Here is a 17,212-nt window from a genome sequence, read left to right on the forward strand (position 1 = left end):
AGGTTGAAAAACAGTTTTTGTCATTTTTTTCTTTTTTTTTGCTTTAATTTTCCTGCTGGCAGCAGCAGAGAATAAGTTGGATTAAAATAATGTATAAGTTTCTTTAAGTAAAACTGAAAAATGACTTGTAAATGGCTTAGTTTTTAAATTCTGGGATGAAAAGGTTAGGATCATGCTGAGGACCTCTGCTGCCCCCTACAGGAACATCACGGTAACAAGTGATACCATTTTCATAAATGCCTGAGACACGGAGCTGAAATGTCCTTTTTAAGGTGTTTAAGCGCTGCTGAATGAGGCAGAATCATCTTTCAACTTTAAACGGACTGATGAAGCAAACATTGACATCCTTTAGCCCCCCCACACACACACACACACAAACTGTTATGGAGATGCACACGAGAAGTGGAGCTCAGGACAATCTTTGCCTTCTTAATTAGTCAGAGTTTTCTAAATGAATGTGGCAGATCTGAAGGATGTTGTGGAGTTCATTGACAACATTTCTTGGAGCATTAAAAACATATACCAGTAATCCTGTCCGGATTCAAACATGAGACATGGAGGACAGCCCAGGGAATCCAAGTCTCGCTGTCACACAAATACACACAAACAGCATCTTTAGTTGTTTCTGTGTCAGGAAGCACTGTAAGAGTATTTACCAAGAAGGAAATTGGTCTATTCCTACAATTACAGACTACGCCTAATCTAAGCTTTTCTCATTTTAAATGAGAAAGAATCTCCCTCAGCCAGTGACTGTAGGGTGGCGGAAACTTTGACTTCCATTTTGCTCCACAAAACCCTTTTGTGTTTATCCAAGTTCTCTCGTCTTCTTGACCTTTTTTTCTTTAAACTTTGTGGAGCAAGTATACGATAAGAGAACAAATGCAGAATAACGTGTCAAAAAATGTCAATAACAAACAGCCAGGAGTTCAATTACAGAAAAACATGAAAAGATTCGCAAATATTCACTATTGTGAGAGCGTTTTTGTTATATTCTGTGATATTGACTTCTATGTTGAAAAAAAACGGCTCTTTAACCCTTGTGCTATCTTAGATGACCCCACCCTTACATTGACGTGTTCTCCCTACCATAACAAAGGTGGATAAAGGTGGAAAGATTTCATATAATCCATGGACACCAGTGAGGTTCACAAATCATTGAAGAAAAAAGGTTCAGAGCACTGTCTAGTGGGTCTAGATGACCCAACTCCCAACGTTAAAGTGCCTAGGATAGCACAAGGGTTAAGGAAATGAGTAAAGTGAGGTGTTTTATGATTAAATTTACATTTATATAAAATATAGAATTGTTCAGAAAAGAGTTATTAAATATTATACAAAGGATCTCTATCGTGTTTTTTAAAGTTTCTAAAAAGAACTAAGCAACACATTTTTCCATCTTAAGGAAGAAATAATTAACATCTTTGAAGATATGAATAATAAACTCAAACAGTACCAAAACAGATTTCTGAATGATCTCCACAGAAATTACAACTAGTATTGAACTTTTTTAAACGTCATGTAGCGCTTTGCCGGGTAACTTTATGAAGAATTTTAAACGACACCTTTTTTTTTACCAATGTTCGATATTTGAGAGGAATTATCCACGCTCATCTTTTTTTTTCAGACTTTATTGACAAACTACATAATACAACAACAATGTGAATGTCCCAGGGAGAATTGAAATGTGCACATATTGCAGAAAAATATGAAAAAATAAAACAGAAATTATATATATATATATATATATATATATATATATATATATATATATATATATATACACACACACACACACACACACACACAACAGCTGTAAAACAGCTTCAGTACATCCAGAATGCTGCTGCTCGAGTCCTGACCAGAACCAGGAAGTATGATCACATTAGTCCTGTGCTCAGGTCTCTGCACTGGCTCCCTGTACCTCAAAGAATAGACTTCAAAGCTGCTCTGCTTGTGTACAAGTCTCTCCATGGCCGAGCACCAAAGTACATCTCTGACATGTTAGTGCCATATGAACCATCTCGTACTCTGAGGACCTCAGGGGCCGGCCTCCTGTTGATGCCCAGAGTCAGAACTAAACAAGGGGAATCAGCGTTTCAATATTCTGCAGCTAAAATCTGGAACAGCCTCCCTGAAGTCGTAAGACAGGCCTCTACTGTGTTAAGGTTCAAATCTATACTTAAAACATTTCTGTTTAGCCGTGTATATGACTGAAAGGTCCTATCTGCACTTTTCTTTCCTTTCCTTCCTTTACTTTTAAATCAATTTTCAAATTTTTTCTTTTCTTTTAAAGTAAATTTTACGTTGATTATTTCTATGATGTATTGTGATTTTAATGCATTTTTCTGTTTTGTGAAGCACCTTGAGTTACTTAGTGAACGAATTGTGCTACACAAATAACCTTGCCTTGCCTTGCCTTGCCTTACAACATAAGAGAAAAGCAAACATCAATTGAAAAACCTTTGGGGTTTAATAAATGTTACATTTTTCAAAAATCAAATTACTTTGAATTGCCTCTTGGTTTTGCAGATAATGGTACAGTACTGATTGATTTCACTCAAAAAATGCTGGAATTTAGTTTTGTAGTTCGACCATTTGGCTTTATGAATATGGAATTTTTCTAATAATAAAAACAATTGTGTGATAAAGATACATTGTTATGAAGGTAACTTTCTTTATCCAAAAATTAAACAGTTTGTTTAGTCATATTTCCAATGTTGTTTCCCACTTCCATCCAAAACATATTTGTATGTCTGCAGTCCACAAACAGATGGTAAATGGTTTCCTCTTGAGTCCCACAGGATGAGCAAGACAGGTCTATGTCAGCAACAAATTTTTTTTTTTTTTTTTTTTTATTGAACAATTATCAATGTTCATCTTTTTTTCTTTTTTTTTACAACTTTATTGTACAAAATGGAAGTACATTACAAAACACAATTTTACAAAATGAACTTCAGATATGCCAGGGGAGCTTACATATTACATGCATTTTACGTAACAACATTCAGGTTTCTATAACTTTCATATAAACATACAGCTTTCTGATTAAGACTTTTGGAGATGATACTGATATACATTTCAATTTGTTTGATTAACAAGGGGGAAAAATAGAAGATGAAGACAATTTGTATTTTATGAATATAAAATTTGCCAAATATAATAATAAGATTAATTATGAGTTTTTTGTTCGAGTCCAAGTTTTTATTATGAAAGCCAAAAATGTATCCATGTGCATCCCCCTTTAAATCCCCTCTGCCTGTTACGTCATCAAGCGTTGACGGAAGTGCGTAGTCACGTGTCAGATGTCCTCCAGCATGAGGATGTGGGGTTCTGCTCTGCGGTTTCGCTGTGCGGTTCTGCTCCTCAGACCCGTCACCCCTCAGACCCGGACGGCCCCCCTAGGCCGGGTCCAGGTGGGCTCCGGACCCCGCCGTTGGCTGCGGGTGACGGCCGGCCCCCTCCCCAAGTCTGGCCACCACCTGACGGCCTGTGCGCCCTTTACCACGCCGGTTCGGAGGTTCGGGAACCGGGCGAGCGGGGCAGGCTTCTCCGGGGAGGATGGCGGGGACGAGGCGGGCTCTGGGGCAGAGGAGTCGGGGGGAGACGGGGGGTCAGCGTACAGTGGTCCCCAGATGACCGCCCTCACCCCCATGATGGTCCCGGAGGTGTTCCCTAACGTGCCGCTGATCGCAGTGAGCAGGAACCCGGTGTTCCCGCGCTTCATCAAGATCATTGAGGTAAGCTGCTCCCGGTTCCAGTCAGCCTGACAGGTGGACTCACCTGATCACCTTCTCAGGACACCTGAGCAGCTCCCTGGTGATGAGCATGTTCTATCTTTTCCTTGTGATGACTGCAGGTGAAGAACAAGGACCTGATGGAGCTGCTGAGGAGGAAGGTGCGTCTGGCTCAGCCGTACGCTGGAGTCTTCATGAAGAGAGACGACAGGTAGATCTACCTGCTGCTCTAAGACCAAGCATCAGCTGTCAGGAACAGGTTTTGACCCCGCCCCCTGCTGACCTCACCTGTGTGTGTGTGTGTGTGTGTGTGTGTGTGTGTGTGTGTGTCTGCAGCAACGAGTCAGATGTGGTCGAGTCTCTAGATGCCATCTACTCAACCGGGACGTTCGTTCAGATCCACGAGATGCAGGACCTGGGGGACAAGCTCAGGATGATTGTCATGGGTCACCGAAGGTATGATGTGCAGCCGCTGGTTCAAATCCCATTCGGAAATGCAGTTTGCGCTGCAATTCACCGTCTCCTCCTGCTGCAGGATCCGGATCAATAGACAGCTGGATGCAGACCCAGAGGAGGTGCCCCCCGAGTGGTCCGAGTCTGAACAGGAGCCCCGACCCAAACCTACAATTAGACCCAAGTCCAGCCGCAGGCATCAGTTGGAGGACAAGGTGAGCATGAAGGCATGTGAGCAAGCACAAAGGTGTCTGGGCAGGTACCGATCCAAAGTTTGAGAACACTTCAAGTATGGCAACTTTATATTGAAAAACATGTCTTGTTTTATTGTGAAAGGAATAAATGTTAAAGGCACATTTTGAGCGTCCGTTTCGCCATAGTGTTCACACTGGATTAGCAGGGAGGGGCTTCTTCTTTTCCTACAGTTTCTAGCACATGTACTTACAGTTGGAGGAGGCTTGGTGTGAAAGTGGTGCAAATCTTGTTCCAGGCTTTTTCTTTCTTTCTTGTTCCGACATATGATAGATTTGGTGTCATTTATTTCCAGCCGGACACAAACTCCAATGATTATTTCCCCTTCATGATCCATTTTCAAACGATTGGCACTTCCATGAATTAAAAGTGACATCCATACGTCACGACTAGCCCTTGTGCTATCTTGTGGGGTCCAGATGACCCCACCCTTGCATTGACGTGTTCTCCCTACCATGACAAAGGTGGAGAGGATTTCATGTAATCCATGGACACCAGTGAAGATCATAAATCATTGAAGAAAAAAGGTTCAGAGCACTGTCTAGTGGGTCTAGATGACCCAACTCCCAATGTTAAAGTGCCTCCAAGGCAAAAAAAACATTGTTAAAATGTGTTTTTCTAACACTGTTAAAAAAAAACTTTTGGCTTTTGTGGGATTCAGGCCGAATATTGGCGCATTACGCAATCAACGTGCAGTAGCGATCTAGCGCTACTACCTTAAAATATCGGCTGTGTGGAAATATTTCAAAGTGCTTGACAGCGATACAAGATCTGCAGTTTGCAGCGGCTGCAGAACTAAATTGTCGTGTGGGGGTTTGTCGGCCAAAACCGTCACCACATCTGAATTTAATGGGCTTTTTAAAGCTAAACACCTGGGACAGCATGAGGAATACAAGAAAGAAACAGCTGAGGGGGCTAAAAGGAAGACTAGCGGTGTTGGCAGGCCTCCTCCCGTGTCCCACGTGTTTGAAAAGTTGAGGAAAATTTATTCTAGGCTATTAGTACAACATTTAAAAAATAAAGAAAAACTCAACATCCGCTTTTGATATTCGGTCACTATTTGGTATTCGGCCGGGTGTTTTATTATCTATTAGACGTGGGCCAAAAGTCACTGCCAAATCGGAGTCCCTGATTGGTCTAAATTCAGCTTGGTTCAACTTTCAACGTGCGTTCAATAGCCGCATGTTTTGTATGTCGAGTGGGAAAACAGTCGCAGAAACTTGCGTAGCTACGCGTGGATGTGAGGAAGCCTAAAAAACCCACATTTATCTGCTTTTATATAGACTTTTCATTAGATGTGGTCTCTTGAACGTGCATTGCTGAGGGCGGTGTGAACGTAGCTTTACTGGTACAACACCTGACACGGTCTGCAGACGCTTAGTTTCAAGTTTCCTGTAGACGTTTCCCATCAGTGTTTGGTTTGACTTCACTCTTCTGTCCAGTTCATTCCACTACAGCTCTGTGGACTGTGCTGAACACTCCATGTTTTTTCAAGCTCACCATCTTGTTTTTTTGTCCTCAGGGAGATCAAGCAGAACTTGGAATCAGGTTTTGGGTCACGGTCTCGTTTGTAGGTCGAACCTCTGACCAATGAGGCTCAAAGCAGAGAGAACTGCATGCTGCTGCAGATTGCTGTGGTTAGGGCTGCACGATATGAGTGATCAATATTGCGATGACGTTATAACTTATAAGAACGTATAAGAACATGTAGCAAAACAACCAAAAACATCATTTCCATTTCACTGCAACAGTTTTAAAATTACATTTCACCGACCCACATCTACGTGGGAGACGAACAGCTAACATAAAAGGGCTCCAGCCGATTGGTCTACGATGTAAAGATAAGATAAAATATTCTTTATTGATCCCACATTGGGGAAATTCAATTGTCACAGCAGTTCCAAAAAGCAGAGAAAAGTAGCAGCAATGTGCAAAAGTGAGGGGTGTTCCAAAATGTGCAAGTATACAAATACAAAAATGTGCAAAAATAGAAAAAGTAAGTAAGAACTTATGTACACTATTACGACATAACATATGTTATGCCTAATAATAAAATTAAATAAATAAAGTAAAAACACAGAATATACAGATGAGCTATGGATGTATGATTACTGGTTTGTACATGCATATTTAAACTGTGGCATTGTACAGTCTCACAGCTGTTGGGATGAATGACCTGCGGAACCGTTACTTCCTGCATGGGGGGTAACTGTCTGCCACTGAAGGAGCTGTTCAGTGCCTCCACTGTCTGATGTAGTGGGTGAGAGGTGTTGCCCATGATGGATGTTAACTTGGCCAACGTCCTCCTTTCACCCACTTCCTCCACAAAGTCCAGTGGGCAGCCCAGGACAGAACTGGCCCTCCTGACCAGCTTGTTAAGTCTCTTCCTGTCCCGGTCTGTGCTGCCTGCTCCCCAACAGGCCACGGAGTCCATTCGAGTGTTCAAATACATAAAGGGATTTGTTTGTTTCGTAAAATACTTCAAGCTGCCATAAGATTGTTTTAGCATATTTAAGATGACCATTTATTGCGATTTTCGCCGTCTTTTGCGATACGCATATTGCACAGCTTGATGTTGCGATAACGAGAAATTTGTCATTTATTGTGCCGGCTTAGCTGTGGTATTTCTGTTTGTTCCAAAGAACCAACACCGGTTCCAGCAAACCGTCCCATACAGTTGATGTCCCACCGGGAAAGTTGGTAAACCTGTAAGCACTTCCTGTTTGAGGACAGACTTAAACTATGGATTTTATGAGCAAAATCTGAGTCAAGATGTCTAATCTGCTTTGGGAAACTTGACTAGGATCAAATTTTACTAAAGAAACCGTTGAGAGACAAATGACCAGGGTTTGGGCCAGGCTTGGAGGGTGATTTGGTTTTTTTTGGAGTACAAGTCGTTTTTATTTTGCATATTTTAGCTGGGGGTGTGACTAATATTCAGGTGCGACTTTTATGTGATTTATTTTTATTTTTATTGAATCTCAACAACCACTACAGAGCCCTTAAGGTGTGTGTATCAGTATTTTTTACTGACAGGAGAAGAAGATTACGCTCCACTAAGTCTTCTTCTGAGCTGCTGAGGATGAAGAATTCGCGGGTTTAGTGATATGAAGTCATATAAAGAGTTTAGTTGACTTGTTAGCATGTTTCTTTATGGTTATCTGAATAATTGTTCATGTGTTGCGCAAATAGATTCCTCCTCTGGTTCATGAAGGTGAATAAGCATCAATGTGTTACGGTGGTGAAGAGTGAAAATATTCAGTCTATTATTGTTTTATTCCATTTCTATGATTTACATTTCAAGATGAATTATTCGTTCTTGTCTAGTATGTTTTTTTTGTGGCTGTTGTGGCTTATAGTCTGAAAAATCGTGTTAAATCTGCCGTCCAGATTTCCGTCGCTGACCTGAGTCCGGAGCTGCAGCCGCTGCTGTCCTCCAACATCCTGATGGTGGAAGTGGACAACGTTCAGCACGAGCAGTTCACCGTCACAGAGGAAGTCAAGGTGCGTCCGTGCACGCACACTTGCACGCGTCCCCCTGTAAAACAGATGTTCACATGACGCTGATCTGTGGATCTGTGCAGGCGTTGACCGCAGAGATTGTGAAGACTATCAGGGACATCATCGCTCTGAACCCCCTCTACAGGTGAGCCCCCTCCCCCTTGAATGGCAAACATAAATGAATGTGTTTGATGAAGCAGACATAGAGGTTCCTTCACAGGAGCACAACCTTCTCAGTCCATTTAGTGACCCTGTTGTGGTGCTGTGCCAGCATCTCTCAGTTCTTTATCAAACTGCCTCCAGGACCAGCTGATGAGAGCGTCATGCTGCGTCTTGTTTTCCCTCAGGGAGTCGGTCCTGCAGATGATGCAGGCGGGGCAGAGAGTGGTGGATAACCCCATCTACCTGAGCGACATGGGCGCGGCTCTGACCGGCGCCGAGTCACACGAGCTGCAGGACGTCCTGGAGGAGACCAACGTGAGAGCGTGATCCAGAAATGTTGGTGGAAGCGTGGATGAACCCGAGCAAACCTCTGCTCCACTCTCTGCAGATCCCCAAGCGTCTCTACAAGGCCCTGTCCCTGCTGAAGAAGGAGTACGAGCTCAGCAAGCTGCAGCAGCGTCTGGGCCGAGAGGTCAGAGGTCACCTGCAGCTCCTCAGTGCCGCGCAGGGCGGCGCCTAAGTGTTCACCTGTCGTTGTGCTTTCCTTACAGGTGGAGGAGAAGATCAAGCAGACGCACAGGAAATACCTGCTGCAGGAGCAGCTGAAAATCATCAAGAAGGTACGTCTGTGACTCACTAGAACCTCGGGCTGTGGATCCTTCCTGAGGGGATTCAGTTCACCAATCAAGATCAATGATTCAGGGACCAAACAGCAATTCTTACTATTTAAAATGTCTGAATGGTTGCTGTATGAATGATGAAAATTAAAATATGTGACATGGATGGAGGGATGGATATTTGAAATAGACAGATTTTTGGTGTACAACGGCTTTACAGTGTTCATTATACAAGCACTGCATAGGATCCTTTTCAGGTTTTCCTTTTGTTGCCGATAGGTTAAAATAACAGCAGACTAACAGAAACATCAACAAAGAACTAATAGAAAAAGTATAAGAATAAAAAAAATAACCTGAAGAAGGGTACGGTACTTTTTTACCTTCAATTCGCTCAATTCTAAGTTACGTTTAGGGACATTAAATGCAGACATTAAATAAACAGGGTAGAATTTATTCAAAGCCTGCTCTGTATGTAATGAATTTAGACTAATTTGATAAAACATTTTGTTTTGTATTCTTACTGTTAATGTCAATTTTTCTCTTTAAAAAATGTTAGATATAGTTTCAAAACAATTATTTAGTGTTGGTGGAACTGGGTTTGTCCACTTTTTTGTTTGTTTTTTCACTTGCAGCTAGAAGAACCTGCAGCAGCTTTTGTTCTGTCCTTTGATCCAGCCTTCCTGTTGTGAGGCAAGAGTGCTGACCACTGCCCCACCACTGCACAGCTGAAAAATGTTCAAACTCAATTTTCTGGGACAGATCGTGGATTTCAGAGTATTCAAATACTTGTTACAGCCCTACTAAAACTCTGCAGAGATGAACTTGAACAAAGTTCCCATCTTTGAAACCCAACCCTAGACTGGTTCCGTTTATGTATAACATTGGTCAAACCCCGACCTGATCTTCTTACTCTAAAATCTGGTCCCTGAGGGTCTTTAAGGGTCATGTGACGCCACGCTTCCAGAACAGAACTCGGCTGAGGATGTCCTCTCAGTGGAGCTGCGTTTGTGTGGTTTCAGGAGCTCGGTCTGGAGAAGGACGACAAAGAAGCCATCGAGGAGAAGTTCAGGGAGAGGCTGAAGGACCGCAGCGTTCCTCAGAACATCCTGGAGGTCATCAACGAGGAGCTCACCAAGCTGGCTCTGCTGGACAACCACTCCTCTGAGTTCAAGTGAGTCCTGCTTCAAGTCTCGCCTGCATGCTGCAGACGCCGCTCACCTCTGCCTCCTGCGTTCCAGCGTGACCCGCAACTACCTGGACTGGCTCACGAGCATGCCATGGGGAACCAACAGTGAGGAGAACCTGGCGCTGGACCGGGCCAGAGAGGTTCTGGAGGAGGACCACTATGGAATGGAGGATGTCAAAAAACGCATTCTGGTCAGCACACACATAGGCATAGACATTCGTGGGGTTCCTTCCGGGTCGTCCTGTTCTGACCCGTCAAAGTCCTGGTCAGACTAAAGCGGCGGCATGTCTCTGTAGGAGTTCATCGCCGTCAGTCAGTTGAGGGGTTCCACCCAGGGAAAGATCCTGTGTTTCTACGGCCCCCCTGGTGTGGGGAAGACTTCCATCGCTCGCTCCATCGCCAAAGCTCTGAACCGCCAGTACTTCAGGTTCAGTGTGGGGGGGATGACGGACGTGGCTGAGATCAAAGGGCACAGGTGAGCAGCTGCTGGTCAGACCGTCCAGGTCTGAGCCCAGAAGCTCAGGTCAGGCTCCAATGGAACCACCAGAGTGACCCTAATAATTCTGACATTATGGGTCAACCAAAGTTTATGGAGCTCAGAAAGGTTCAGATGTGTGAAGGTGGGTCTATATCTCTGTCCAGGAGGACCTATGTGGGGGCCATGCCCGGCAAGATCATCCAGTGTCTGAAGAAGACCAAGACGGAGAACCCCTTGGTTCTGATAGATGAGGTCAGTGAGGTGATGGTTCCCCGGCTCTGGTTTGCTGGAGCTTAAACTACAACGGAACTGATTTCTGCAGTTTGATGATGGTATTCAATGATGTCACCAGGTGGATAAGATCGGCCGTGGATACCAGGGTGACCCCTCCTCGGCGCTGCTGGAACTCCTAGATCCAGAGCAGAATGCCAACTTCCTGGACCACTATCTGGACGTCCCAGTGGACCTGTCAAAGGTGGGCGTGTGGCCACGAGTGAGCAGCTGGCGGTGGTGTGTCAGCTGATCATCTGCATGGTCTGTTTCAGGTTCTGTTCATCTGCACGGCCAATGTGACAGACACCATCCCAGAACCCCTCAGAGATCGAATGGAGATGATCAACGTGTCGGGATATGTGGCGCAGGAAAAGCTGGCCATCGCTGAGGTAAGTCCGCATGTTGTCATGTGACCCAAGAGGGGCGGTACCAAGGGAGGTTGTGTTCTAATGTCAGACTGACTGGAGGCTGACTTATGAAACAAGTATAAAAATAAACCTCAATATGTTGCCATAGATTTCATTGATTGGCTCCGGTCTGCTGTAACTAGAGATGGGTATCGTTAAGGGATGAAAATGGTGAAGAACATTTGTCCTGAGAAGAAGCAGGAGTTTTTTAATGTTTGTCTGGCTCAGTGGTCCGGAGAATTAAAGACATTTCATGGAATATTAAGAGACAGTAGGAGGCAAAAGGGGCGGAGTTTGAGTATTTTTCATTAGCTTGCACTGAAAGCACAGGCTCACCGCCCTGATGGACGCTCCAGACGAAGCTCAATGAGCTGCAGCGACGTTGAGTGATGCATTCAACACCAGCACCTCCCTCTTCTCAGCTTTTACCACCAGCTGGAAAAAAGGCAGCTTTCAACAGATGTGAACATTCACTAAGAAAAAGGCTGATCTCGTTTGGCTCCACACACCTCTGCCACATTCTCTCTTATGAACTTTAACAAGAACCGCGTGAGCACAAGACTAGGGGACTCTCACTTTCGGGACAGATTACTCATTAAAACCAGTCTTTGAGCCAGACAGGCCTTTTAGATGCAATAGCGATCTCAGTATCACCATCACTTTAGTGCCGGGATCTTATTTATTGAGTCTTCTGTGGTGAATCCATTCTAAAATCACATGGGAGGGGGTTGTGTGTGTGATCAAAACCACAGTTTGAGCTGTTTGCGTTCAGTTTTTCTGTTCAGTTTAAGTGTAGACGTTCAGAGTGAGCATCTAACGGTGACTCAGAAGTAACATTTTGATTGAATGTTTGTTTTTTCAGACAGACATTTCCTGAATTTTATTTCTAGTCTTCAAATGTGGACTTGAGTCATTTTGATTGAAATGTATTTCACTGTGTTTGTGTTCCGTGTGAAGAAATGAAAATAGCACTGCAGTAAACATGTTCATTAAAATCTCCATTTGCATTTTATCCCATTAAAATAGTTTTAAGAATGCAAGCTGAATGGTTGGCCCTCAGACAGTTTCACCCAATCTGACCCTCGCTGCCAAATGTTTGGACAGCCCTGCTCTAACGTCTCTCCTTCACTAGTAAGGACTCTTTACCTTCTCTGACCTCATGAGGGTCCATCAGCTGAGGCGTTGTGGATCATCTGAGACTGAGAAGCACCACACTCCTCCTTTATAGTCGGAGAACCTGATGTCCTTGAAGTGAGCTCACCCCGTGACAGCTCTTCCCCCTCCCTCTGTGTCTGTAGCGGTACCTGGTGCCTCAGCTGCGCTCGCTGTGCGGCCTGACGCAGGAGAAGGCTTCCATCTCGCCGGATGCCCTCAGCCTGCTCATCAGGCAGTACTGCAGGGAGTCTGGGGTCAGAAACCTTCAGAAGCAGGTGGAGAAGGTAATTGCCTTCGCGCGTGTTCCTCCTTTGCCGTTGCATCCAGGAGTTTCAGAACGCCTCACTTCTGTCCCGTGTGCCCTTCAGGTCTTCCGCAAAGTGGCGTTCAGCATCGTAAGTGGACATCAGAGTGCGGTCACCGTGACTCCAGACAACCTGCAGGAGTTTGTGGGTAAACCTCTGTTCACGGTGGACCGGATGTACGACGTCACCCCACCAGGAGTGGTCATGGGTCTGGCCTGGACGGCTATGGGTGAGCGAGACTTTTGCTAAAACCGTCAGAGCTCTGAGCCGAAAGGCCTGAGCTGAAGGTCTGCTGTCTGCTGTGCAGGAGGATCCACTCTGTTCATCGAGACGTGTCTTCGGCGGCCTGCAGGAGGGGGAGGAGCTAAGGATGAAGGCTCCCTGGAGATTACAGGTAAGGCGAGAAGAGTTCACATTGCATCTTATTTTCTCATTCTTAAACCAGTTTGTGAAGAATATTAATTAAGGGGTGACGACGCTGAAGTTGGCTTCCGATTCACAGCTTCCGATTCGCGAGGGCACCAAAGGAACATTCCACTGCATTTTTCGCGCTATGATCACCTAAACTGGGTCCTGTTCAAAAAACTGCTGGACCTGTACTGCTCAAACATGGATTAAATTATAATTTAGATAGTAAAGAACACATTAAACACAGTTTCTGATTTGTGAAACCTTCTTCTGATTTGTGAAAATGTGAAATAGGTTGATTTTTATCGCATTTTACGCACTGAGTCCACTTCACCCAGGGTCCTGTGCAAACACTGCTGGACCTGGACTGCTCAAACCTGGATTAAATTATAATTTAGATGGTAAAGAACACATTAAACACAGTTTCTGATTTGTGAAACCTTCCTCTGATTTGTGAAAATGTGAAATAGGTTGATTTTTATCGCATTTTACGCACTGAGTCCACTTCACCCAGGGTCCTGTGCAAACACTGCTGGACCTGGACTGCTCAAACCTGGATTAAATTATAATTTAGATGGTAAAGAACACATTAAACACAGTTTCTGATTTGTGAAACCTTCCTCTGATTTGTGAAAATGTGAAATAGGTTGATTTTTATTGCATGGACTCTGGAAAATCAATTGCATGGAAAATCAATTTTCACAAATCAGAGGACGTTTTCACAAATCAGACACTGTGTTTAATGTGTTCTTTAGTATCTAATGCATAATTTAATCCAGGTTTGAGCAGTCCAGGTCCAGCAGTTTTTGAACAGGACCCGGTTTTAGGTGATCATAGCGCGAAAAATGCAGCGGAATGTTCCTTTAGTGCCCTCGCGAATCGGAAGCTGTGAATCGGAAGCTAACTTCAGCGTCATGAAGGGGTGTGAGATTGCTCCCAGATGTCCCATCTTTGAGGTTATAAACCCACTCCGATGAAAATTGTGTTTTTGGTGTTTTTTTTACGTGTTCTTGTAACATTTCTTTAAATATGGAGGACATATATAAAGAAAATTAAAAGTCAAATGGCATTTCTGAGAAATTCTTTATTCAAATCGTTGTGAACACGGAGCAGATGGAAAAAATGCTGTTAGTTGTGATGTAGAAGCTACACTCAGCGGGCCACAAGCTCCCTGCTCCGCTCCATCCCAATGCATCCGCCTGAAGACGACTACATCCATGTACGTCTTTGTCATCCTGCTCAGACCTGGCATCTGGTAATGATAGGTCGGTGGTGTGAGGGGATATAAGCTAGTGGGAGAGCGTGTAAACAGGGAGGGGATGAGGGGGTGGGTTGCTCTGTGCCAACGGTCCCGCCCACATCTTAGACGCAAATTTTTTATAAACCATTGCTGCTCCTAGAAATGTCCTAGAAAAGGTTTTTTGATTTCACCCGCAGACGGCATAGTCATAATGATAAGGGCACTGGGAACGCTTTGACAATAGAATGACTCTGAAATCAGTGGAAGCCCCATCAGATGTCACACACCGGAATGTGAACCTCTGTGTTCTCTGCATTTTACCCCGGGACCCCGGCCAAGTCTTTGGGATGATTCTGCCGTGGATTTGAACTCACAACCTTCCAGTCTCAGGGTGAACACCCTACCAGAAGGCCACTGATAGGGTACTATAAAACCACACAGAGATAAATATGTGTGGCATGTTCCAGACGCCTGTTGAGTGCTTTTGGCGTACGGTGTTCACACAGGACTGTCGCTGCCTGAAACCGACGTATGAACTCTCAGTTGGAGAAGAATTGGTGCAAAATGTCAAAGTGGTGCAAGTCTTCCTCCAGGGTTTTTTTTTCCACCTCTATTCTGATATATGACAGACTTGGTGTCATATGAATCCAGCCAGGCACAAAATGTAATTATTTATTTTTCCTTCGTGATGAATTTTCTCACGGTTGTCACTTCCATGTCATGGAAGTCATTTGAGTCCCTTATTCTTTAATGTTCGACCTGGTTTAACTTTCAATGCGGGTTTTGTATGTAGAGCCCAAAAGCTGACTTAAAAACTAGCGTAGCAACTCGGAAACGTAAGAGTTTTGAACACGGAAGTCCAAAACACGCATATAATATACACAGGCTTTTGGTAAATATGGGCCAGTGGATTCCCTCAGTTGTTGCATCCAACAGATCAGTTGCTTTGATGCAAAACAACTTTCTCCAGCTAAACTCAGACAAGACTGAAGTCATCGTCTTTGGTCCACAGAAACAAAGAGAAAGTGTCAGCAGTTACCTTCCCTCTCTGTCTCTAAAACCCTCAAATCAAGTCAGAAACCTAGAGGTCATCATGGACTCTGACCTGAACTTTAACAGCCATATCAAATCAGTAACATAAGCAGCATTTTACCATCTAAAAAACATTGCCAAAATCAAAAACATAGTGTCAAAGCCAGACCTGGAGATACTTATTCATGCATTTGTCTCCAGTAGGTTAGACTATTGTAACGGCCTGCTCACCGGCCTCTCCAAACGAGCTGTAAAACAGCTTCAGTACATCCAGAATGCTGCTGCTCGAGTGCTGACCAGAACCAGGAAGTATGATCACATTAGTCCTGTGCTCAGGTCTTTGCACTGGCTCCCTGTACCTCAAAGAATAGACTTCAAAGCAGCTCTGCTTGTGTACAAGTCTCTCCATGGCCACGCACCAAAGTACATCTCTGACATGTTAGTGCCATGTGAACCATCTCGTACTCTGAGGACCTCAGGGGCCGGCCTCCTGTTGATGCCCAGAGTCAAAACTAAACAAGGGGAATTAGCATTTCAGTCTTATTTCAGCTAAAAGCTGGAACAGCCTCTCTGAGGTTGTGAGACAGGCTTCTACTGTGTTAAGGTTCAAATCTAGACGTAAAGTAAAAGTTTATAATATTTATGTATGTATATTTATGTATGTTTTTAACGTTATGTATTGTGATTTTTATGCATTTTGTGAAGCACTCTGAATTACTTTGTGTACGAATTGTGCTATACAAAGAAACTTGCCCTGCTTTTTACATTGGTTTTTCATTGAAAGCGGTCAGACAAACCCACATTTCCGAGCCCAGTGTGAAGCTAAACATGTGACGCTCCTGCTGCTTTTCCACAGGTCAGCTCGGTGATGTTATGAAGGAAAGTGCCAAGATTGCATGGACCTTCTCCAGGTCTTTCCTCATGAAGGAGGAGCCTGACAATAACTTCTTGCTCAACTCCCACCTACACCTGCATGTCCCAGAGGTAACCATGGTGACAGACCACCTTGGAGGTCACGTTTGTAAAGCGTTAAAAGAAATGACTCCGACCTGCTCTCCGCACCTCAGGGAGCCACTCCGAAAGATGGGCCGAGCGCTGGCTGCACCATCGTCACCGCACTGCTGTCCCTGGCGACTAACCGGTCTGTGCGTCAGAACGTGGCCATGACAGGGGAGGTGTCGCTAACCGGGAAGATCCTACCAGTGGGGGGCATTAAAGAGAAGACGATTGCAGTAAGAGCACATTCACACATTTGCTGTCAGCAGATTTTTGGAGAAGTTTAGACTTGTGTGCCATCAGAACCACTTTGGGGACTCTGTTGGTGTGTCATTGTCAGACCCTGGTCTCTTTTTCAGCTGAGCCCAAGAAGAACCATCTGAGTTCCAGGGCTGAGGAAAGAGCCAGGTCGGGTTCTGTTGGGGTATCTGTCTTTGCAGCACTAAGTTGTTTTTGTCTTTATCAGGCCCGGCGAGCTGGAGTGACCTGCATGATTCTACCAGCTGAGAACAGGAAGGACTTCTCGGATCTGCCGGACTACATCTCTGAAGGCCTGGAGGTCCATTTTGTAGATCACTACAGCCAGATCTACCCCATTGTGTTCACACCGGACCCGTCAAGTCCTGCCTTCAGCAACTAGAACTCAGCAAAGACTGGGTTCCTGGTTCTTCAGTTTCAGCACCGCTCTCGGTTCTGTTCCATCTCTGGATTTCCGCCGAAGTCCTGCAGCGGAAACTGGAACCTTCTCAGGTCCACAGAAACATTCCCACTTCAGACTCCAGGGGGAGTTGGCGGAGGCTCAGGGCCGGGCCGAGACCAGAGCAGAGCGTGTATGGACTCTTGATGAGAGAGCAAGTGAGGAGGAGGATTGGATTGGTCTTCATCCTCAAGCAGCTCTGAGTCTGAAATGTTTGTAACTTTATTGAAATATAATTAAACATAGAGAAGTTTTACCATCTGTGTCCTCCTTGATTCACACCCATCTGTCTGTGGGCGGAGCCAATGAAAGCTCAAAA

At 44.5% G+C, this 17,212-nt stretch overlaps 1 protein-coding gene across 1 annotated transcript; it reads left to right on the top strand.

Moving 5' to 3' along the window:
- Positions 1–3,233: 3,233 nt before the first annotated feature.
- On the top strand, positions 3,234–17,149 carry lonp1 (lon peptidase 1, mitochondrial). The gene is made up of 21 exons (XM_023954036.1): positions 3,234–3,734; positions 3,854–3,942; positions 4,068–4,187; positions 4,267–4,399; positions 7,827–7,940; positions 8,021–8,082; positions 8,285–8,414; positions 8,488–8,571; positions 8,651–8,719; positions 9,736–9,887; positions 9,955–10,093; positions 10,199–10,377; positions 10,545–10,632; positions 10,733–10,855; positions 10,926–11,042; positions 12,359–12,499; positions 12,584–12,749; positions 12,828–12,914; positions 16,057–16,184; positions 16,268–16,432; positions 16,663–17,149. Exons 1-21 carry the CDS (start codon positions 3,300–3,302, stop codon positions 16,834–16,836), a joined length of 2,895 nt encoding a protein of 964 aa, XP_023809804.1. The 5' UTR covers positions 3,234–3,299; the 3' UTR covers positions 16,837–17,149.
- Positions 17,150–17,212: the final 63 nt, after the last annotated feature.

Source organism: Oryzias latipes, chromosome 4 (assembly GCF_002234675.1).
Source record: "Oryzias latipes chromosome 4, ASM223467v1".
NCBI classification, from domain to species: Eukaryota; Metazoa; Chordata; class Actinopteri; order Beloniformes; family Adrianichthyidae; genus Oryzias; species Oryzias latipes.